A 24,342-nucleotide genomic window follows, 5' to 3' on the forward strand; every position below is an offset into this window, starting at 1 on the left:
TATCTATTGTTTAAGGTGGCTAAGCCTGATTTATACTTCATTATAGGCCTACTTCATATGACTGTTGCACACTGCAAATCAAATCACACCGTCTGCAGCAGATCTACAGGCTTTGAATGTAAATTGAGAGTGGGGTGCTGAGGTGAGGTGGAAGAAACTAAACCTTCCCATGTTCTGCCTACACCGCACCGGCCTATACAGTATAGCCGATACAAGGGGTGCGTTCGTATATGCACACAGGGAACGCACTCTCAAATATTAGTTTGTATAGCACAGTGCACTCAGTGAGCTATATCCGAACGCACCCAAGATGTGTCACCCTGTTACCTTACCAGCACCTCCTCCTATAGACACAGAGAGAGAGAGAGAGAGAGAGAGAGAGAGAGAGAGAGAGAGAGAGAGAGAGAGAGAGAATTAAGCGTGAGAACTCTCGGCAGGGCCCAGGCGGGTGGATTTGCGGAGGGCAGTGTAAGGTGCTGGTTGCCTGGGGCTGTGTTCTGTCTCCAGGGATAAACACCATGTCAGTGAACACACACAGAGCCAGGGCAGGTGCTGACTCAGCTGTCCACCTCGTTTAACCCACGCTGCGCTGCTCCTCAACACGGTGCCACACTGACTGCGAGTCGACATCTCCTATTCTTTTGCTACAGTGACGTCGATTCACATCCACTATTGCACTTAGGGACTTATATAGGTGAAGCTAACCAACGTCACGTGAGAGTGGCTTAGAGCCTCTGCCTGAAGACCAACGCCAAAAATCTAATATTTTCCACTGACTTTAATTGAAGCAAGTAAAGTACAACAGAACAAATAACTCAAATCAAAAAATGTATGTATAGCATATACATTTGTGGTTGTTTTTTCTTTGTGTATTTTTGGCAAAACCTCTGGTGGCTCTTTTGCTGCAGGCTTTGCTGGTAATACATCTCCAATATATGAATGAAATAATATACATTTCCAGATCCAAAGTACGTCCTGTGAGTTGTAGGGGGCAGACATCTTGTGATTGTGGGGGCAGACACTTGTGATTGTGAATAAAAGTGGTCACACGTGGATTGGAATGGTTATTCTATAAAATATGACAGTGACAAAATTCTTAATCCAAAATATAATTGAATTTAAAAACGTTACAAAGTATACCTTTAAGTAGAAAGGTAGAGATGTATGCGGTTAAATACTTAGTTGTACTTGACCGGAGTCAACTAAGCGGTCTATACAAGACCCACTCCTTTTCCCCCTCTACAACAAATATCTAAATATAGAGCAGATTTTCAAACTCATTTTCGCCGTATATTCACCCACACATACACGTGTATAGGCTCAATGGCCACAATCACATGAGGTGGCAGAATGTTTGTGAGTGAATTGGAAGGTTCTCGGTTCGGCCAATTACACTCCTCGATCACGCTCCTTACGGTCCACGGAGGACAAACAGCAGGGTTGAAGGTTTGAGGTGGTGCTAAGGTGTTGCTCTTGATGTTATGTTGACTGTTATGCTGGAGGGTATAGGGATGTCTCAATCACGTTTATTGCTCCCGATCCGATTCCGATCATTTGATTTTGAGTATCTGCCGATACCGATCCCAATCCGATATTTTATATTTTGTATACACTTATGCCATATCACAACAATATTGTATTGTATTGTATTCTAATACAAAATAAAGTAACCTTGAACCTTGATCCCTCTGGTTTAGTGTCCTTGAGCAAGACAGTAAGACACTGACCCCTAACTGCTCCTGATGAGCAGGTTGGTTTTTTCTACCACCTGTGGGTGATTGGGTGAATGTAATGCACATTGTAAAGCACTTTGGATAAAGGTGCTATACTGTATTGTATAAATGCATGGTTTAACATTGACATACTTCTACTATCCTGAGTTCAGTGCCTCTTTTTCTCTAGCCTTTCCAGTTTCCAGTAAATATTTTCTTTTTGCACCGCTAGAGGATACAATTCAATTTGGAATAAACAGAACACAGAATAAACATTTGCAAGGGATTGCAAGAGATGAAACAAATAAATGAGCAGGCCAAACTGGAACTGGAACATACCGGTAATATAAGCTTATAAATAGTTCATTGTCTAATTAGATTGTAACCTACCTGAAACTAGCAGATTCGTGTCTGGCCACTGCGAGGCTAGACATGGTGAGACAGACAGACAGACAGACCCCTGTTACTGAACAAATACTAAATAGCAATTATTATTACAATACTATCTCAATACAAAACTTTTGGTTTTAACAACAAATTTGTTTTACTCAAGCAAAAATCTCAGAGGCCAATACTGTACTTTCTGCTCCACAACATTGTGAAATGGGGGACAATATGCATAATCAGGACTTGACACGTTAGGCTAAGTATATTTTGATGCCAATAGTTTTGTACTTTTGCTGAAGTAACATTTTGAATACAGGCCTTTTACTTGTACAAGGAAACATCTACATTGTGTGGTATTGCAACTTTTACATGCAAGTAAAATGTATAATAAATTCAGAGTACTTATTCTTCCACCAGTGGACCCAGTACTCTTCCACACTCTTCCGCCTGAGCAGTTGGTGATGTTTAGTGATGTCTTAACATACCATCAGCAGAGGAAGGCCAGCAGCCCTCTCTGCTGCCTTTGTCCCTGAATTATTTTAGCTGAGTTCCTCCCATTGGTGTGAAAGTCTGGCACTAACCAAACAGCCGTCCGTCGCCTCCTCTTTTATCCAGTTCCGGAGTTCCTGGGTGCATCAGAGCCCCGGGAGGCACTCATGCGCACCAGAGGAGATCTGTTAAAACATCTTCTGTCCCTCATGGGGATTAAACCAGACACATTCCCACCAGACCCCTCTGTGTGTGTGTGTGTGTGTGTGCGTGTGTGTGTGTGTGTGTGTGTGTGTGTGTGTGTGTGTGTGTGTGTGTGTGTGTGTGTGTGTGTGTGTGTGTGTGTGTGTGTGTGTGCACGCACACGTGTGTGTGTGTGTGTGTGTGTGTGTGTGTGTGTGTGTGTGTGTGTGTGTGTGTGCGTGCGTGTGTGTTGTATTGCTATAGCCTAGTTGTGAGGGTCAAAGGTCAAAGGTACTGTAGTAGAATTTGAGAAATAAACCTTGTGAGAACCATTTCCCTGCATCCTCAGTCCTAGTTCCTAACAAGAGAAATTGTGGTTTTATGGTTAAAAAAAAGGAAAGTTACTGTAGGCTTACGCATAGGAAAAGTGTGATTTGGATTAGACATTTAGATTGGAGTTGCATATAAGTGAATTACATTTTTTATTGTTCTCTCTCTTTCACTCGTCGCTGTGACTAACAGCCTAAACCTAACCCTAAACCTAACCTCAGTAAAATGATACCTAAACCAGAAACCTAACCTCAGTAAAACTATACCTAAACCTAAACCTAAACTTAACCCTAACCTCAGTAAAACTATAAAACTCAGTAAAACGCAGTGGCTGGGGGCGTTTGCAAGGACCAGGAAGAACGACAGACTTAGAGAGAGAGAGAGAGAGAGAGAGAGAGAGAGAGAGAGAGAGAGAGAGAGTTAAAAAGCAGCAGCTGTGCATTGTGAACATTCAGTGAGGAGGTGTAGGTGGTTGGTGACTGCAGCTTCCTCTCTCAAATACAGCAGGCAAGTTCTCTATTACTGTATATCTCAGTGGTTCTCAATCTTCATGTCGTCCCCAAATGTATATGAATTTGGCCACAGACTCTCATCTGAAAAGATGTTGTGCCAGCTACTCCCATAAAAGATTTGACGTGTTACTTAAAATGTTTCAAAAAATTAAAATAAATCATATTTTTTTGAAATGTTTGAAAATAGCTCAGAAGATTGTGTATGCTATTTTCAAATAGTTGTTGGGTATATGTTAAAGTTGTTTAATTGGTTTTGATGCTATAACTCATTTTGCTGAGGACCCACTAGAACCCCCTCTACAGTTTATTTTGCAGATTAATCAGATTTTTTAGATCTGTGTTATTTTATCTCAATCCGTGTCCACTGCCCATGCATCTACATGTCACACACCATGTTATAGACACGTTTTCTTAACGCAAGTCTGCAGCTTCAGTATACATTCATTAAACACTTTCAACCTGGTGTCCATATTTTGGGCATGAAACATTTTCAAATATTACAGTGTGCCCATGGCTGCTATTACAATATACAGACCATTTGGACGTGCTTCAGTGCACGCATGCAGGGAGGATGAAGCCATGTGGCCTTTAGTTCTATGACAGGAGAAGCACAGTGGGCTGGCAGTTTGGCACTACTGTACAGATCAGGACCGCTAAAACTAATATTATGTTGTTATATATGTGTTGTAGGCCTACCCCTGAAGGGTGTGTGGGTATTTGTCCAGGATTTGATGACTGCATTCTGTACAGCACCTTGTAAATATTTGTGTCCTTGTATTGTATCTCATATTTGGACATAAATAAATCAGTGTTTGTGTGTGTGTGTGTGTGTGTGTGTGTGTGTGTGTGTGTGTGTGTGTGTGTGTGTGTGTGTGTGTGTGTGTGTGGGGGGGGGGGGGGGGGGAGCACTTGATAGTGCATACAAGTGCATACAAGAAGGCACTATTCACTGGTGGAATCTACCAACAGCCAGCACTACCTGTGCGTGTGGAGTATGTAGCCTACACAGACACAGACACATGTTTTTCCAGACGTTTGTCTGGAAAAACACTTAAGTTAAATTATGTCATATTTGACATAATTGCCTAATATTTCCTATAATTTTGTTATTAAACCCCTCTGGTGTCTCACATTTTGTGTTAAAATTCCAATTTTGGTCATGGGTGGTATGGCCCTGTAGCCCTGTAAGGGGATATTTCTCATATTATTTTAACAGGCCAAAAAATGCATATTGCAGGAAAAAGGACAATGAGAGAGCTTTACAACAGAAAGACAACCATTTTAACACTGATGCCTGCCAGTCACTATGGCCCGGGGACAGGGTCTCAATTTGTGGGACGCCTGAAAAGTCTTGGAAATGAGGGTCTGTCTCACACAAAGAGCTGGTCCCCCTTAGATGAGGCCTAACAAGCAGGACCGGTTCTAGGCATAGGCGAACTAGGCGGTCGCCTAGGGCCTCAACCACTGAGGGGGCCTCGTCACAGGGAGAAGATTTTTTTTTTTCATGTATCCCTTACATGGGCTACTGGCCACATGTGGCCCCCACCTAGCTTCTTAATTTTGATCTCAAAGTGCACCAGATTGAAGCATTTTCATGGCAAATTTACAATTTTTATCCGGCGTGGCAAAGCAGGAGGGGGGGGGGGGGGGCTCTGTATAATATGTTGCCTAGGGCCTCAAAAGGCCTAGAACCGGCAGGTTCCACTACCAGTTGACCTGTAGTAAGTCTCATGGTCGGGGGGGTAGGACCAAGGGATTTGGGATTTGTTTATAAACATTTTGGTATTTGTTTATAAACATTTGTGATTTGTTTATAAACATTTGTGATTTGTTTATAAACATTTTGGGATTTGTTTATAAACATTTGGGATTTGTTTACAAACATTTGGGATTTGTTTATAAACATTTGGGATTTGTAAGTCTCATGGGGGGGGTAGGACCACTACCAGTTGGCCTGTAGTAAGTCTCATGGTCGGGGGGGTAGGACCAAGGGATTTGTGATTTGTTTATAAACATTTTGGTATTTGTTTATAAACATTTGTGATTTGTTTATAAACATTTGTGATTTGTTTATAAACATTTGTGATTTGTTTATAAACATTTTGGGATTCGTTTATAAACATTTGGGATTTGTTTACAAACATTTGGGATTTGTTTATAAACATTTGGGATTTGTAAGTCTCATGGGGGGGGTAGGACCACTACCAGTTGGCCTGTAGTAAGTCTCATGGTCGGGGGGGTAGGACCAAGGGATTTGTGATTTGTTTATAAACATTTGTGATTTGTTTATAAACATTTGTGATTTGTTTATAAACATTTGTGATTTGTTTATAAACATTTTGGGATTTGTTTATAAACATTTGGGATTTGTTTACAAACATTTGGGATTTGTTTACAAACATTTGGGATTTGTAAGTCTCATGGGGGGGGTAGGACCACTACTACTGGCCACATGAGGCCCCCACCTAGCTTCTTAATTTTGATCTCAAAGTGCACCAGATTGAAGCATTTTCATGGCAAATTTACAATTTTTATCCGGCGTGGCAAAGCAGGAGGGGGGGGGGCTCTGTATAATATGTTGCCTAGGGCCTCAAAAGGCCTAGAACCGGCACTGCTAACAAGCTAAAATGTTATTTGTAAGGCCCCCTGATTGGATGAATTATGTGTAACCACTTACCCACCTGAAAATGTTGTTTAGCGAGCTGGACAGACAGGGAGAATATTGTATCACAACGAATACTTTCACAATATAGAGCTATTCAACATTTATTTAAATATACCAACAACCAAAGAAAAAATCACTTGCACGGTTGCACTTTTAAGTTTACATTATTAGTGGCTTTCTCTAATCCATTCCCATTCACTGCAGGCAACCATGCAAGACCTGCAAACTGCCACTCGGTGGCGGTGTTTGACCACTTGTCGGGACGGCTGCAAGTGGCTGTGAACAGAAGAGCCATCTTTTCTGCAGTTTGCTCAACTTTGCTGTGTGTTATTTTAAACGTTTCGGCACTTTGGAGTCGACGTTAATAATCACCCGACATTTAGTGCCATTTGAAAGCATACATACATTCAAGTTAAATACAAAATAATAATAATAAACAAAACTGCACCGGAAGTGCTTTCGTGCCACGTCGGTTTATTAAACTGGGGTCAATTCACTTTTGCGATTCGCATATCCAGTCTAGAGCGGATACGGAAACCGCCCTACGTGCGCGCATGCATGTAGTGAGTCAACCTTAGTATATATTAATATATATAATATTAACATATAATATTAATACATATTAATATATAATATTAATATATAATATTAATATATAATATATAATGTTAATATTAACATATATTAATATGTAACTCTAATAAGCCAAGGAGTCAACATGTCCGGATACTGTAGGGCGGGCTCTAGACCGCATGTGAGCACTGAACAGTAAATAGTTACTTTTACACGGGGGTGACGCCGGATTTATACCTCGTCGTACGACTGGGCCGCGCTCTGAAAATAGCTGACCCACAAGCTCACACGGCACCGCGGACCTGACGCCTTGTGAGTTTGTAGGTCAGCTATTTTCAGCGCGCGGTCCCAGTCGTACGACGAAGTATAAATAATGATGCCTATAACGGTGACGTGTTTCCAGAAGTCACCGTAGATCAGTTCAATACAAGCTGTTGTTGTTGTTTTTTTATTTATTTGTTGGTTTGTTTGTGGTTTGATCATCATGCGTGTCACGGTTGTGTTGTGTTTTTTATTGATCGCGTGTGCGTGCGGCACGGAGTTGACGTTTGAATTAAATGACAACGACAAGCAGTGCTTCTACGAGGAGTTGGACAGCGGCGTCAAGTTTGACATCGACTTTCAAGTAAACTTCTAAAACATTTTAGGCTACTTCATTAAGTAGCAATACTAAATATGTAGAAATACTCTGTTACCAGTATAAGTAGTTGGCCTAGAAAAGTATTGACATGAAAATATTTACAAAACAGTAAGGCTACTACTAGACTATAGTACTAATTTAAAAGCATACTATACCTGTAGCCCCAGTATGTTCCCTCAGCACTATACGCTCATTCTGTAGCTCCGAGCTACAGAATGTAGGGAGAGAGGGCACATATGGGGCTAACTATAGCCTATACCTGCAGAATTATCCATATATCATTGGATTGTAATTATTAAATGCATTAAAGTGTTTATCACTTTTAATTGATAATTAAATTAAAACAAAATCTTTACCAGCTATAATTAATGTTTAACTGTGCTGTTGAATATTTAAATGTTATGGTGCTAACTTAATTATATAATAATAGCCTACACTATAACTTAATGTATGTGTGTGCTAGGCTATACCTCAGATAAATGTACTTATGTTACTTTATTCCACTGTTAAGTTGTATTAATAACATAGGCCTACTGTAAAATTATTTCTGTTATTTTAATCTTGTGTTAATTTAATCCACTCTTGAGTGTATAGCCTACAATACGATACTTATTAGACTCTATAGCAATGATAGTCTATTCTGTGATTAGTTTTTTAGGGAAATGAAGAAGAATAGAGAGAACAAGGAAGTAGTAGGGCCTTTACTGTTGTAAATGATATGACAGTTTATGGCTGCAATTTGTTCCTGTTTGCGGATGACTCTGCCCTGCTGGTCTCAGACAGGGATAAATTGCAGGTTGAAAAGGCCCTCAGCTCTGAACACAGTAGAATCTGCACCTGGCTTGCTGATAACAAACTGTCAATACACCTGGGGAAAAAACTGAATCCATTCTCTTTGGATCAAATACTGTAGTAACTTCAGCAAGGCTGACGGCTTCTCAGTTAAATTGGGTGACAATGTTATCGCAAGAAAAGACAAAATTACCTATAGGCTACCTAGGTTAAATCGTGGAGGCAAATCTTTCATGTGATAAAATGGCTAACAATATAATCAAAAAAGTCAACCAAAGAACAAGATTCCTGACATGTACAGTCAGGATCTCCTCACTCGTCAACAAAAATACTTTGAAGACCCTAACAGGAGCCCTCATACAAGGTTTCTTCGATCAACAATGCATACATCTCATGGTACCGCAGCAACTCAAGGCCCTAAAAACAAGGTTCCAAACATCCCAAAACAAATTGGTCTTAGTGCTTTTTCTGTTTTTTTCCTCTTAGCAGACTCATTGAACTGTACCAATTCTACAAACTGTTAATATAATTATCAATCAATTAAAGGACAGGGGAATACAGGTCAGATATTAAAATATTAGTAGAGTGAAATGTGAAATGTCCTCTTTGTGTCGTTAGGTCATTGCTGGGGGTAACTACGACGTGGACTGTTTTGTGACGGACCCTCTGAACAACGCTCTCTACCAGGAGAAAAAGAAACAGTACGACAGCTTCAGTCACACCACCACCATGAAGGGAGCTTACAAGGTCTGCTTCAGCAACGAGTTCTCCACCTTCTCACATAAAACCGTCTACCTGGACTTCAGAGCCGGGGACGAGACACCCCTCCTCCCCGACATGAACCGAGCAACGGCACTCACCCAGGTAATAATAATATACCCGTTTTATTAGAATTACAATTTACAATTTAGGCATTTAGCAGACGCTCTTAATCCAGAGCGACTAACGGTAATAATAATACATAGTATCGGCTCGCCTTGCCTTTACAGTTTACTCTGGGTTTCCATCCCACTGTCCCGCTGTCACCTTGTACAGTTATGCTTCATCCACTCTAAAACAGTGAGCATAAGGGAACAGAATACACACAAAGACTTAAAACTAAATGAATGCAATACAATGGTCCATTTATTGCTAGACATAGTTACATTTCAGTCAGAACTCGTGAATAGATTTGACCAATATTTATTATAGAATCAGAATGTGCATATAATATATTATCTTGGCGTTCGGTTCTGCTGCAATTTTCTCCCTGCTCGGCACAATTAAACACCATCATTAAACATAAAGAACAGGGAGATAGATATACAATAACAACCCCCCATGGGGAACAGAAATAACAGAGCCCAGTGCCCACCGGTGGTGGTGGGAGGAATACTGTCTTCACTTTCTGACATGGCAGGTGAGTTGTCTGTGCTAAGCAAACAATAACGAGGAACCATTTGCAGACCATATGCAACACCAGCAATTAGGCTACACACGGGAGAGGTCTCACAAATAAAAAATGCAAATATAAAACAATAACTTTTGGCTGTAATAACAACCACAAATTGCGAGATTCAATAGTTGCCTGTGTGTAGCTAGTGAGGATTATCTTACAGCATTACACCATTTAGTTTCGTCTCAGCCCTGCTTGGCCCTACATGGAACTGCTGTCTCAGGCAGAGAAAAGTACATGTAGTACTTGGCTCAAATGGAAAGGCAAAAAATACTTTCAACCCCAACAACACCCCCAGAGGGTAACAAGACAAGTCACCCCTTTTCCACCTCCAAGTATCTCAGAGTGCACGAGACACGAGTGCACCCAGGCGGACACCTGGCGAAAAGACAATTATGTACTACTCAAATGAGCCAACACCAGGATAATAATCATAGCATTTTGGCATAAAAAAGCAAACAAAAAAACAGCAATTTATTTTTTAATACAAACTTTAGTCTACTCTCTACTGTAACTGAATTCCAAAGTCAAGTGTATATATTGTGAGTTGTCACAATGCATCTGTATTTTGCAGAACCAAAGCAGAGTAATAAACTCTGTAAATTGCTTCTCACAGTCCAGCTAACCTGCAGCTACTTTGTCCCTCCCAGTGGCCTTCCCAAGTGTCACCAGGCTTTCCACAGAGACAGTTTTTGTCCCAAAATGACTAGTGTGATCCAGTCACAAATTCTGCAACTAATATCTGTATGTATTTCTGTGAAGCCTTGACTGTGACTTGCCTGTGACTCCTTTGAATTGAATTGACAATGTTATTGTTTCTCCTGCTGATCTCAATCAATAGCTGTGGTCTATACTGGCCAGTCGATTGGCCAGTCACCTTGGTAAAGGTTTAAATGGATTCTTCTCCCTCCTCCTCCAGATGGAGTCTTCGTGCCTCTCCATCCACGAGATCCTGAAGGTGGTGGCAGACTCCCAGACGTGGTACCGGCTGAGGGAAGCCCACGACCGCATCCGGGCGGAGGACCTCCGTGAGCGTGTGGGGTACTGGTCCATCGGCGAGGCCATCCTGCTGTTTGTCGTCAGTATCGGACAGGTCCTGTTGCTGCGGAGCTTCTTCAACGAGCCGAAAGGCACCGTTACGGCCAGCACATAGTCAGAGTGGGCCGATGGGATTTTCACACTGGCGAGTGTAAATGGTGACGGCACACATCCTGTGTTAAGTCAGATTTATGCTTGGTTGTGTACAGGATATAGCCGATGTACAAGCTCAAAATGCACCATGTTGCGACACGTTTTGAGGTTGTAGATCAGCTCTATTTTGGACGCACGACAACGGCATGCAACAAAGTATAAATCAAGCCTTACTTTTCAGCACAAATTGTCTTAAATAGGTCTAAAGGGGCATTAAACTTCAGGCTAATTTAATTTCCAGTTCAGGTTCAAAACTACAGCAGATTAATAAGCAACACCGCTACCACTATTCAAATTAATAACAATACATTTAAGTGTGTCCATGCCATTAGTATTCCAATGTGCAAGTATAGACATATTGATCAGTATTGCCAATGCACTTTGACACACCTAAATCAAGCACACCCATTATTAGTTTGATAAACTACAGCAGTGTAGCACCTTACGGTTATATCCAGCCTACCATGTTTTTACTTGCATGGCCTTGTTTTCAACCTGAACTGGAAAACTAAATTCAAAATCAGACTAAGGTTTTATCCAAGTTTAAGGCGTCTATCCATACGTTTTTCCAGAGTTATACAACACATTTTCGTCATTTTGACATTGATTGTTTGACATCACTTTCATCCTAGCTATGACGTGTCGTGCAGAGCACAACCGCTCCACATGTACTCTCTAGTCTAGAATACAATTGACTTTGATTAACCTTTTATTCTTCACAATAAATCCTGGATTGTAACTTTAAACATGTGCTGTAATTGTGAAGTCACACCAGATGTTTTCCCACTCCGCTACACTCATGATGAGCTGTAGATTAGATTAGGTTGTCTCCCTACCCCACAGAGATAGAATATATATTTATGAAAAATACTTTTCAATCGACAGTTCTGTCTGGTAACAAACCATTCACATACTTTAGTAGTTGTTTTCTTGCTTATTTCTCGTCTGAGGTCAAGTTGCTGCAGTCTGTTCTGCTGCCTTATCGGAATGGGGGCCTGTTACCCCTTCAGTGGTTCTCAACCTGTGGGCCGGGAGAGTATTGCAAGTGTTCCCCCAAATAATTAGCAAAACACTTTGCATTAAAAACTGATACCAATATACTGTATAAGAACTTGAAGTGTACTATGTTGGTTTCATTGATCAAGGTGGAACACAAGCAATTGATTGATCTATTCTATACAATAAACATGCTCTGAAAATGCAGGCTGCCCACCCATCTGTCCACTTAACATGGCAGCCATTCGCCCTACCGTGTTAAGTGGTCAATATGTTCAAGTGGGCCTTGATCCAGTAAAGGTTGAGAACCACTGAATTCGTGGCATTAGAATAATTCCAGTGAAAGTGGCATGTGAGTAGCAACCAAAAGGCCTAGTTTTAATTCATCATTTTTATATTATACATGTTGTTACTGCTTTAAAATATGTGTGAAAAATACTCAAGTCTATTGAGCTCTGTCCTATACGGGTGCAACGGTTAATCAGAATGTTTGGTTGAATAGAAAAAAATAAAATAATTTTAATAGAATTATCGATTTGCAAAAATAGAGGATCTACGACTACAAGTTCTCAATGATGCAACGTGTTTGTAAATCAGCTATTTCCATTATTTTGCTTGACACCAATGTCCATTGTACGACAAAATGTTTCAGACTAATAAGTAGGTGATACAAAATCTACCGTATTTGAATTATTTCATGTTGATATAAATATAAAGCTTCTTGGTCATCGATTTGATTGAAACATTCATTGATAAAAGAAGATATTTGCAGGCCTACTCTGCTCTAGCCCTTTCACACATGAATTTACAAGACTGTTTTTTTTTGCATTCCAAAATGTAAGTTGAATGTTTACTGCTCTTGGTGTCCTGTTACTGTACATGTCAACGCTGTCTGGTTGTTGAACAGGTTTGTTTACATGTACGTCTAATGATGTCCATGATATTTCATAAAGGGAAGTGTTAGATTGGATGCTGTGTTTCTGTCTTGAATTGTTTGGTATTAATTGATCAGTGTGGGTCTCTTCATGCTTCAAAGCAATGCTTTGTCTGTGGAGAGGTCAAATAAACCTATATGTGAAAAGGATATTTACTGTTTGGGCTTTTTTCTCAGTTTCAAAACTATTTTGATAGTCCTACAGTACAGTATGTGGGCCTATCATACGTTGCCACATGTTGCACCTTACTGTATGTAACCTCATGTACATAGCTTACCGTGTCGTGTCATATGTAAATATATTTAGATTTTTCTGCTTTTCTCCTTGCTCTCCCTCTCTCTGCACACCCCTTATTCGTTCTTTTCTGAAACCAACTAAATGATGAGCTTGCACAAAAATTAATTTCACTCACTGATATACACCTGTCTGTAAACGTGTGGTGTCACTGCTGTGACAATAAAACTGATTGTGAATCTGAAGTGATGAAACAAGAATTGAGCAGACAAAATTGGAACTGGAACACTGTCAAACTCCAAGCAAATACATTGGTTCTCTTTAATGATTGGAATAAATTAACCCACTGAACTTTACTAAAGGTCTGGAGAGATCGAGATTCTGATTCTGAGACTAACACGTACACTATGTATTGGCTTGGCTACTGACTACTGTACAGCCAGGTACAGTATAGCAATAATTAGGCCTACTCACCAAATAGGCCATATGTTTAACTTGAACAATGTTTTTATTATTAATAGTAGTAGTAGTTGTAACTGCTCCTAAACCATCTTCATCTGGTGCAGAAATAAGACAACCCAACTGATATCACGAGGGCTTTTATTTATCACAAACAAAAAGTTATATTGCCATTGTATCGTGTATTTAATACACGATACAATGGCAATATAACTTTTACAGACACCAAACAAAACAACTGGGAACATAGCAGCGCCTTCTGCACAGACTTTTAGTAGTTCAGTTAAGTTCTTGTTCTTTTGTTATATTATTTTCTTTCTTATCTTTTGTGGAGACTCTCTGACATGAAAGAGCTAGCTCCGATCTCTTCACCTCTGCTCTGTTTGTTCTGCCCAAACATGCCCAAACCCAACAGGTGATTGAAATGAGGTGATAGCTGCTTAGGTGAGCCTAATTCAACCTGCCCATGAACCAGACAAACAGACAACAAATACAGAGCACAGTAGATGGCACTATCTCAAGTTGGCACGGGAAATAAAGTAGCGCCTACCTTGAAACGTGGTGTGTGGTCAGTGTGGATCGTCAGGGAAACACTGACCAGATCATAACAGTCACAATGCCTCCTAGCAGGCTAGCAGTAGGCTACACGCACGCGCCCGTGCAGGCGATGGTCTATACGCTCATTCTATTGGCTGAACAGCAGCGCTTGTTTCCGTTCACTTTCCCCAAGCGGGTTGAATTCCGAGCGCGGCTCGCTTTCTTCATTCCGTTCATTCATAAAAAGGATCGACCGTCTTCATTGATTGATCAGCCGTTCACCATGGCGGGTTACATCCGAGCTCTAGTCACGTCCATCTCCAGGAGGACGGCTGCGACTGTGTCGGAGAAGACCCCCCGCGGCCCCGCGCCGCTGCTGCATGATCGGGGTGGTCTTCAGCCATCAGCATCAGCATCATCAAAGTCTCCTACTGCAGCAGAATAGATACTGTGAGTTTATCCAAACTCATCATCATCATCTAACCTCATTATTTATACCGTCGCATTTTGCTCCTTGTCCTTAATCATAAGACTGGATATGAGTCTGACTCTGACTGCCATAAAGGATAAAGCTATAGCCTATTATGCAACCGGTAGCGGTGGCAGAATGAGCGCTGGATATAGGCTAATCTATCGTAAAATCGTAACAGCATTGCAAGATAATAATATTAACACACGTCTCACACACACACACACACACACACACACACACACACACACACACACACACACACACACACACACACACACACACACAGTGCCGGTTCTAGGCCTTTAGTGGCCCCAAGCATATTATGTGCCCCCCCCCCCCTGCCCTGCCACGCTGGGGGGGGGGGGGGGGGGGGGGGGTCCGGGGGGGCGTTTACCATTACCGGTAATATGCAGTGTCCCGTCTAAATACACAAATAAAGTAAAAGCTAACACAGCCTTCCCCAGTAAAACACCCTGGCCAAAACTCCACATGTCTTAGACTCTTCTCCCTCATCCTGGCTCCCAAACTGAAATGACCTCTCTCTCTCAGTCAGAACGGCAGACACACTATCATCCTCCACCACAGTCTGAAACCTTACCTCTTCAGACTCTATCACACCCCCTAGCACTCCTCAGTTCTTGTTATATGTTTTCTAGTATGCATTTTATGTTATTTACATTATACTGTTTCAAGTGTTTGTCTGTTCACAAAGGTTAAGAATATGTTTTTTAGAACATATCCAAAGGGAGACTTGTTGGGTGTCATGGGACTCAGCTCTGGGCCACTGATTCCCCCATTTCTATTCTTTAAAATGATAAAAGTGTCTCACCTGGTAAAGAGCACATATACCACATAGACAAGGGAGGCTATAAATTGTTAAATGTTTTGCAGCATCAAGGTGGCTCAGCCGGTGGTGGAGATGGACAGAGATGAGATGACCCGCATCATATGGGAGTTCATCAAGGAGAAGGTAGTTCATTACTCTAATTAACTGGTATGTGAGTCATGTGTGGGGGGAAATACTCATTACATTATTACAAAAGGGGTACTGTCTCTCCTATTTTACTAGTGGAGTTAGTTTGATGTCTGCCTCGACTCCATCTGTCTTTACTATACAGGTGACAAACAAACTTGTATTATTGTCATGTGTTCCACAGGAACTACAAGCCACAGTTTGACAAGCTAAATATCTGGTATGAGCACAGACTCATTGATGACATGGTGGCCCAGGTGTTGAAGTCGTCTGGAGCCTTCGTCTGGGCCTGCAAGAACTATGATGGAGATGTGCAGTCCGATACTCTGGCTCAGGGTGAGTATGCCTTCACGGTTCACCTGGTTAATAGTTCATCATATGACATGTCCCAGGCTGAAAATGGCTCATCTACAAACATGTCGCAATAGCCAAATCCCAATACTTAAACATTCATCCTTGTATGCCCTGCCTCCGAGCGTGAAGGCAAGTAGGAGAGGCAACGATGGAGGAATCTATCGGGTATGTTTAAAGGAATGAGAGCGCTCCTCGCTCAGTCAGCATCATTTTGAAGAAAAAAATGACTTGTCAAACAGCTGGATCACTGGACCACAGTGTTGCCATGTGGAGGAGGAAAATTGATATTGATAATGTACTTCATACTTGATGTATCCCCGCTGACCCTTGCGTGGATTGGGCAGCCTCCATTCTCCTCATTCTTGGCTCCTCCAAAAGCAAATTAAGCTTAGGAACGCAAATAATTTCCCGGTCACGACGGAGAACTGAGTATGTGAGGAGGCAAAAAAAATAGTTCATGAGTGAGTGGGGGTTGACTATTAATATGTTTTTGTATGTATATGTGTATTTTGTATCTGAAAATGGCATGTGTGTCTGTAGGTTTTGGCTCTCTGGGCCTTATGACATCAGTGCTGGTTTGTCCTGATGGCAAAACCATCGAGGCAGAGGCTGCCCACGGCACGGTGACCAGACACTACCGTGAACACCAGAAGGTAAGGAGCTACACCTTTCTACACTGTTGCTACACATTGGGACACTAGGATTGGTGGAACCTGTTAACAATCGTTTTTGCCGTTTTCACGCAAACAAAGAAGGGTATACACAAGTGTGTGTGTGTGTGTGTGTGTGTCACCTACGGGCCTGTAGCCACACTACAATCCATGACGGACGAAGTCCGACATACACAAACAAACAAACATTCACAAAGCTGCAGCGACTTGTTGAAAGGCACAGGCCGGGCGTCCAGTGAGGAGCAAGTTACAGTAGTTACGTTTTGACATGACTGATGTCTGGATAAGGAGCTGGGCTGACTCCTGGGTGAGGAAGGGTCTGATCCTTTCCAGGACACCACCAAGGTTCTTGGCTGCCTGAATCACCAGTGTGTTGTCTATGGAAATAGTTAGATCCTGGACAGCAAACCTTTCCAAGAAATCTGGTAGGTCCGGTCAGTCAGGTAGGAGGAGAACCACTTTAGTTCCGTCCCAGCAAGGCCTAGGTCAGCAAGGGTTTCCAGGAGGTGGTTCACTCTGCTGCCAGAGTAGGTCCAGAGAAGAATCAAGACTGCAGAGTGGGAGGCAGTATACTGCAGTATAGTATACAGTATACTGCAGTACAGTATACACTATACTGCAGTATAGTATAGTGCAGTTTCCGTGGGCCAGTTTGAATCCTGAGCAGGTTGTTCTGTAAGAGATGGAGAGAAAGCTGGTTGGAAACAACACAGGAAACACAGCCTTAGTTATGTCGCACCAAGACAAAATCACATTTTGCACTGGCACTCAGAATTATTCATTGACTTTATTTTTCTCTGTATTCTAGGGCAGACCCACCAGTACTAATCCCATCGCCAGCATTTTTGCGTGGACCAGGGGCCTGGAGCACAGAGGCAAACTGGATGGAAACCCTGATCTGATGAAGTAATATAGTGATATTTGATATTTCTTTTCTATGTAATTTATCTTTCCTACCTGCTGCAATCATTAATATTCCATGTCAACCCTGCAGGTTCTCTCAGACATTGGAGAAGGTGTGTGTGCAAACGGTGGAGAGCGGTGTGATGACTAAAGATCTGGCAGGGTGCATCCACGGCTTGGCCAAGTGAGTTTCTAGACTTTTGTTAAAGCAGCACTATCTAACCTTCCTCTTCTACCTGGGATTTGAACCCAGTTTCCTGCACGAGTGCTGCAAATTTTACAATTGAGCTGAAAAGGATCTCTGTGAGGTTCTCTTTTCTGATTGTATAAAACTGGTATCCCAAACTGAAAATATATTTTCGCTTTTCAAGAGCTGGATAGACAGGGATAACTCTCGCTCTAACTCTGATCAGAATATAGACTTTTCATTAAAAGTGTATAATATACACTGTATAGCAACTTCATAATATTCTAATTACCTCTAAAGACAAAGAAATAAGGCTGTATAGGTCAATGTCACTGTTAGGCCTAATTATGTGTTTGGTCGCTCCCAGACAACCTTCAAAAATGTCTTCCCATGAAGGAATATAGAATGTGACATTAACGACGATTGATGCTATTAAACTCTGACCTTGCAGCTGCAAGCTGAATGAACATTACGTCAACACGGCAGACTTCCTGGACGCTATCAAGACCAACCTGGACAAAGCTCTGGGCAAGTGAGGCGGCAGTTCACAGTTTAGATTCAACCATCATATCATTATAGAAACCTCCAATAACTATCACTCTAACAAACTACACGGTGCAGACACAAGTCTGTTGTTTTATTTTTTATTTTTAGAGTTTGTATGAACGTTTTTAATTTTTTTATGGTTGCTAATGGTCCATTTACCTCACTGCCTGAATTCATTAATTCATATAAAAGGGATTTAATATTAGATTATGGAAGTGGAAACAAATTTTGCCCATTTCACTGAAATAATAATGGTGCAATAATTGTGCTTTTGTATTTTAAGAATTGTGTACATCAGCGATTCCAAAACTGTGCGCTGGTGCCCACCGGTGGGTTGAGGGGATATTGCAAGTGGGCCCCCAAACAATTGGCAAAAGATATTGATATATTTTTTTAAAACCTTGGAAAGTTTAATCGTCGTAATACGAATAAATATAGGAACTTAAAGTACACTTTCATTCCATGTTAGTTCCATTGATTCAAGGTGGAACACAATCAATAGATTGATCATTAAAATAAACATGCTCTGAAAATGCACACGGTCCACCCATCTGACCTCTTAACAAGGCAAATGGCTGCCGTGTTAAGTGGTCATGGGTGTGCCAGGCACACTTCCGAGATTTTCAAGGGGGCCCTGATCCAGAAATGGTTGGGAGCTGCTGGAGTACAGTGTTGATAACTTTTTTATGTCGTGTGTGTGTAAATTTAATAAAGTCAAAGACACTTACTTGTTACAAGATTGTACTGTTTTGCAATAGACCCATGCGTGCTCCACTATTATACAGTGTGTAGCCTACTTAGTACTTACTGTGCTGTATGAAAGACATAACAATAAAGATATTGTACTCTAAATGCATTGATTTAATATAAGGTGCTATGCTATAAGTAAGGTACATTGGTTGCATGCAATATACTAATCATCATCGTATGGACATGTTCAACAATAGTATGTTTCATTTCAGACATACTATAGGCCTACAAATGAGACACCATGGAATGTTAGGAAAGTGTCCCATCTTGTGACAAAGCAGAGGTACTACAGTACATACCGGTATACATGTTCCTGATTGTATTGTTTCTTGTCTTGCTTCACATTGAAACAGCAGACATTTGTAACAATTTTAATTGTGGAAAGACGTCCTGCTTGATATGTAACCTTAGACCAATACCCTCACAAAAAACATGCAGTAATCTTGGCTGGTCTCTAAACTGCAGAGGAAGTGTAGCGCCCAGGATTACATTAGATAATTGACACTGGGTAAAAAAATGGGTTGCAAAATCGTGGGATAAAAATTATTTATATTAAAAAAAGGATTAATACACAAGTATGCAGTCACACCCAGCTAGCTCAGAGTTAAATTATTTTGGATTCAGTCCAGGTGTAACTGTTTACCTTTAAATTACCCGCACCTTAAGGCAAACCTCCCAAGTGTAAAAGCACAGTAAATGATCTTCTGTTCATAGAGCATTCACATTATCAGCTGCAGAGGACCAAAAGTTCTGCAGTAGCCATGCAACCTCATATTTGACCACCAGATGACAACATTGTTATAAGACACCGGCATTCAGATTTGAACCTGCATACATACTCCTAACGTTTTGCTTTATGCTCTATTTTATACTTAAGCTCATGTATTAATTACACCATAGATTGGCTATTTGTGCAGGTTTGAAGTGGTCAAATGCCCAAAGCAGCAGGTACATAAGTGGTTCAGTCTGTATGTAGGCCTATGCCATAATGGTATGTCAGTACAAATACTTGGTTGAAACTTTCTACACACAATCTTCTAGGGACCAATATCTAAAATCCCAGCCAAATAAACCTTTGTACTGTTTGTACACCAATAAATAAAGCTGCCAAGAGCCAATGAGCCAAAAAAAAGGTGAATAACAACAGGAACGCTTTCTCATAAAACCACAGAAATGTGTAGGTGAAAACAGAACGGGTGCTAATTTCACAAATTTCAGACGTGAATTGGATTTCCTTTTAGTCTGCAGTCTGTTCCACTGGGGAAACAAAGCATTTCAAAACCATTCCTTTTAGTGAAAATAGCTGATCTACAATGCAACACACTGTGCGCTTGTAGATCTGCAGTATATGGAGCAACAATATATACTATATATATTTGGACAAATTGAAAAGACACATTCTCCTTCCTTTAAACTAGAGATCCTTTATTAAATAAATCATGGTCAATATCCATGAGGTCTCAGTTTGATATTCCTCATTCCAAAAAGAAAACAAAAAAAACAGAGCTAGACCATTCCTGTGGTATTAGTGTGCATATCAACGCTGTCAGTCTGTCTGTCTGTCCTGCATGGCAGGACAGGGGGAGGTGACTGACTGGATTCCCCAAAAAACACAACTATGAGCAGCATCAGCACGGGGGTCCATCCACTGTCAATTCAACACACAAGTCACAGGGTTCAGAACCGACAACCTCCCTGTGATGAGAGCTTCATTTCAACCATATCTTCATATACTGTAATTGGTCAGATGACACACATTTCTGTCTAGACAGTATATCAGAGTAGGGCTATGGACAGTTCAGAAAGCTGCCTACCAATGACCTCATCGATGGGGATTCCAAGCTAATACAGAGTACAGCCTTTTGTATTATTGTAATAATAATAATAAAAGCTTGAAATCACCTGCTTAAAGATGGTGGTAGGAAGGTTTCTAAACTGTCCACAGCCCTTTGGCCCCTTTTCCACCAAAATAACTTTAGTTCTAGAACTGGTTCCATTCTAGATTCTTGGAACCCTGGTGGCTTTCAGGTTTCCACCAGTTTCAAGCAGCCATTATAATTGGCCATTGTAATTAGGTTCAATTCCAGACTTTGCCAGCAATGTGTCGAATATGACCGGTCGAAGTGTCCATTTCACGGGGGAAATTCAATCGTCAATGGCGGTTTCCCTTTTTGCTTTTGTTAATATCGCATCTGCATTTTCCAACCTGTAGAATAGTGACACACCCACTACGATTTGCAATCATGTTATTTGTAAATTCTATATTCATAATTTGTTCGTGTTTTCTGTGTTATACATAGGCTTATTGCCTCCTCCTGGCACTTTTCTTTTATATTTTGTGTAAGGTATTTTTTTTTATTATAGTTTAAATACTTTGTGCTAAATACTGGTAAATCAAATCAAAATCAAATTTCCAGTTCAGGGCAAGAAAAAAAAAAGCCAAAACAGAGGAAACACTGAATTGGTTCAAGATTAGGCAGGGGAAAAAGAACATAACCGGTTCAACCCCGGTGGAAAAGAGGAGTGAGTAGACAAAAATGGTGCCATCTTATACTGAGCATTAGTGAGAACCAACTAATTAAGGTTTAAAATAGGTGAAGTGCTGCTTGAAGTCAGACACCACCATACAGTAAAAAATAAAATAAAAATGATGAGCTAGTTAGATGGATTTCTTTTTTATTCTTTCCCAGGGGAAAGGGTGCAATTATTTTAGATGACACACACACTGTTGCACACCTGAAATTTCAAATTATGCTTTAATTATAGCAATAAAATATCAATATATTGAATATCAATCTTCATGTTATATCAATGAAATGAAACATTGATATTAAAATTACACTAATCAAATTCTTGCTCACCACACTTGCTGTCCCACAAAATGGTTCCATGAAAGTGTGCACATTTTTGGGATGACGCACGTCGCACACCACTGCACATCAAATCTGTTGCGTCTTTTGTCAGTCGTCAAACGATAATGAGCGCACCAGACTTTGTGTGCAAAGGTTGAAACGTAATTGAACGTGAATTGAACCCAGCGCTGATTATACAAACGAACAGAACATGTCTGATCCTCTGTACGAAGAGCTCGCAAACAGCGAACTATCCATCTCACTGAAACAGCCATTATAAAAACCTACGGAAAAGGCAGATCATCTGTCTGTGTTCAATAATATCGTTGTCATTAACCACTTAAACCAGTGTTGACCCTCAACGAAATGTCTTTGCCAAAAATAGATGATATGCAAGCCCACAACACGTTGTGAGCTTGCAAATTGTCTATTTTTGCCGAATGTTTGCCTCAAATAGGTTGGGGTTTTTAATTTAGAGTTGTCAATTAGCCTCCTCTTTGAGGAGACCAAGTTCCTCTCAGTTACTCACAGAAAACAGCCTTGAGCCTTCGCAGGAAAATAAAATAAAAAACTAAACGCCAGGTTTTTGATGAAAAGTGCATTGTACTTAACTTGTACTTGTTCTCACTCTGTAATTATTCACAGTAGTGTATTTGTACTACAGGGGATAGATTGTTCATGTAAAGGTAAACAAAAAAATATATTAACCACTTAGCCTTGGACCAAGACTGACTTTTTGTCTTTTATTTTTATATTACTGACATTTTGTAGTACACTGGATGCTGTTTTTAATGCCCTAACTTCTCTGGTATAAATCAGAAATATAAAGTGCTTTCACTAAAGCCACAGATGTTACCCATTGCATCAGGCCCTTTGTGTTCTGTAATATTCCATGTTTAATCCCATTCGTGCCTGAATAGCAATGTATTCCTCTCAATGAGTGTAGTGGTGCTGTTGCAGCAGGTGTTACACTCAATGGCAATGAGGAAATACAGAGAAATTCAGGCACAGATGGGATTGTAAAACACCTCTTTATTAGGTTAAACACTTTTTATTTGGAATTTGTACATGCATCACTGTTAGTCTTGGTCAAAGGCTATTTATGTAAAAGGTAAACACGTAATTTTTTAATTAAATAAAACGTTGGGTAAACACACTGAACTCTGCGTAATCGTTGTACAGTGGGGAGGGCTTCACATGTCAGTGATGTGGTAGTCTAGTGCCAATTGACATTGAACTGTAGCAACTTTGGTAGTAAGGGATCCCTGGAGAGAAAATGGCTTGCAATGTACTCCGCACGCACACACAAAGCACATGATTCCTTCGTATTCAAGAAGGGGTAGGAGACAATTATCTACTATTAGGAATTGTTAAGTAAGAGCATTCAAACCAATGAATGACCAAATGAGTATGTTGTGACTACGTATCAAATGCTGGATATACAGAGTAAATAGCTGAGACGGTGGAGGCCCAGTTGCAAACTGGCTGGCACTTTTAAGTAAAAAATATAAGGGCATACATTTTTTTTCTTTTGTGACTGAATGAAATGGTAAACAAAATGTCAAGCACATCAAATGTAACTGTGATGCTCCGTGACTGACACTTTTTCATTTCTTCTTTTTTTTCCTCTTTTAAATAACCGATACACACGACATACAGATTTGTCCGTCAGAAACGTTTCTTTTTTTTTTAGAGTCTAATACCGGTGGAGTAATAAATCCAAAAAGGAGCTCCCGTCCAGACCACTAAAGGTCTCCGTCTTTCTGTTATCAAACAACAGAGTTGAAATAACGTCTCCTTTATAAGTGCGTCTCCTCTCACTCTCTCTCTCTCCCGTAAAGAGTTCTAGCAGTTCTGGGCTCTTGGGAGGAGGTCAAAACAAAGAAACGATAAAAGCATCTCAGTGTCTTTCTCCCAGAGCCCGGACAGCACCTCCAGCAAGGAGGGTGGGGGTATGGGGGTCTTCAGAAGAACCACGTTCCTCTGAAGGAGCTTCAGTCCCTCATGGTGTAGTGTAGGCGTTTGTGTCCTTCCCAAAGTTGTAGTACTCCTCCATGTCCTCTATGTTGGCTGTGGTCAGCTTAGTGAGGTTCTGGGAGCCACTATTGTCCATGTTGTCTGGTGAGGTGAAGTTGAAGTTTTGCCCTTCATATTCTCCCTGGTTCTCCAGTTCTGGAAGCGCTAATAGGGCAAAAAAACCAAAACAACAGCAAGTAAATAAAAGTGGTTGTTTTTGTGTATTTATTAACACGTTACCATCTTTGTTGTTACAAATACTGCAGACTGCAGTTATGTAGTAATTAAAGGGGCTGTTTGGTTAAAATAATTGTTTAATGTATATTAGAGTTCTAAACGGGCCTGAAAATTAGGGCCCGGGCTGAACCGGACCAGAATTGGGCCCAGCAAGAGCAATTACCATAATTCTAGGCCTCAGATCGACCCAATAGTCTGAGGAAACACGCACGCACGTGCGAAAATCTTCCATGAATCATGGATGAATACTATAAAACGACTCACCAGGCACTAGGCTACTACAACAGACAATCGAAAAATGATGGTACCTT

General features: G+C 40.8%; 3 protein-coding genes across 3 annotated transcripts in view; 2 read left to right on the forward strand and 1 right to left on the reverse strand.

The window, feature by feature from the left end:
• Positions 1–7,214: 7,214 nt before the first annotated feature.
• tmed3 (transmembrane p24 trafficking protein 3) lies at positions 7,215–12,991 on the forward strand. Its single transcript, XM_080761254.1, has 3 exons — positions 7,215–7,476; positions 8,902–9,147; positions 10,638–12,991. The coding sequence occupies exons 1-3, from the start codon at positions 7,336–7,338 to the stop codon at positions 10,869–10,871; spliced, it is 621 nt and encodes a 206-aa protein (XP_080617380.1). The 5' UTR covers positions 7,215–7,335; the 3' UTR covers positions 10,872–12,991.
• Positions 12,992–14,353: 1,362 nt separating this feature from the next.
• Positions 14,354–18,166, forward strand: LOC308320230 (isocitrate dehydrogenase [NADP], mitochondrial-like; the record flags this gene model as incomplete). The annotated part of the gene is made up of 6 exons (XM_080770548.1): positions 14,354–14,493; positions 15,700–15,851; positions 16,410–16,522; positions 17,349–17,446; positions 17,535–17,627; positions 18,082–18,166. The coding sequence occupies 6 exons, from the start codon at positions 14,354–14,356 to the stop codon at positions 18,164–18,166; spliced, it is 681 nt and encodes a 226-aa protein (XP_080626674.1).
• Positions 18,167–20,330: 2,164 nt separating this feature from the next.
• Positions 20,331–24,342, reverse strand: part of znf710b (zinc finger protein 710b) — a 46,400-nt gene continuing 42,388 nt past the window's right edge. The window contains exon 7 of the mRNA XM_080770559.1: positions 20,331–23,959. Within this exon, the coding sequence (XP_080626685.1) occupies positions 23,781–23,959 (179 nt within the window). The 3' untranslated portion in view covers positions 20,331–23,780. The remainder of the gene's footprint in view (positions 23,960–24,342) is intronic.

The sequence above is a fragment of the Protomyctophum bolini genome (assembly GCF_963924005.1).
Source record: "Protomyctophum bolini genome assembly, chromosome: 1".
Taxonomy (NCBI): Eukaryota; Metazoa; Chordata; class Actinopteri; order Myctophiformes; family Myctophidae; genus Protomyctophum; species Protomyctophum bolini.

Excerpts from the sequence above, each read along its gene's own strand:
- tmed3 (XM_080761254.1), top strand. The coding sequence starts at position 7,336 with ATGCGTGTCACGGTTGTGTTGTGTTTTTTATTGATCGCGTGTGCGTGC. Across the intron at positions 7,477-8,901 it reads AGTTTGACATCGACTTTCAA|GTCATTGCTGGGGGTAACTA; the intron begins GTAAACTTCTAA and ends TTGTGTCGTTAG. Across the intron at positions 9,148-10,637 it reads GAGCAACGGCACTCACCCAG|ATGGAGTCTTCGTGCCTCTC; the intron begins GTAATAATAATA and ends CTCCTCCTCCAG.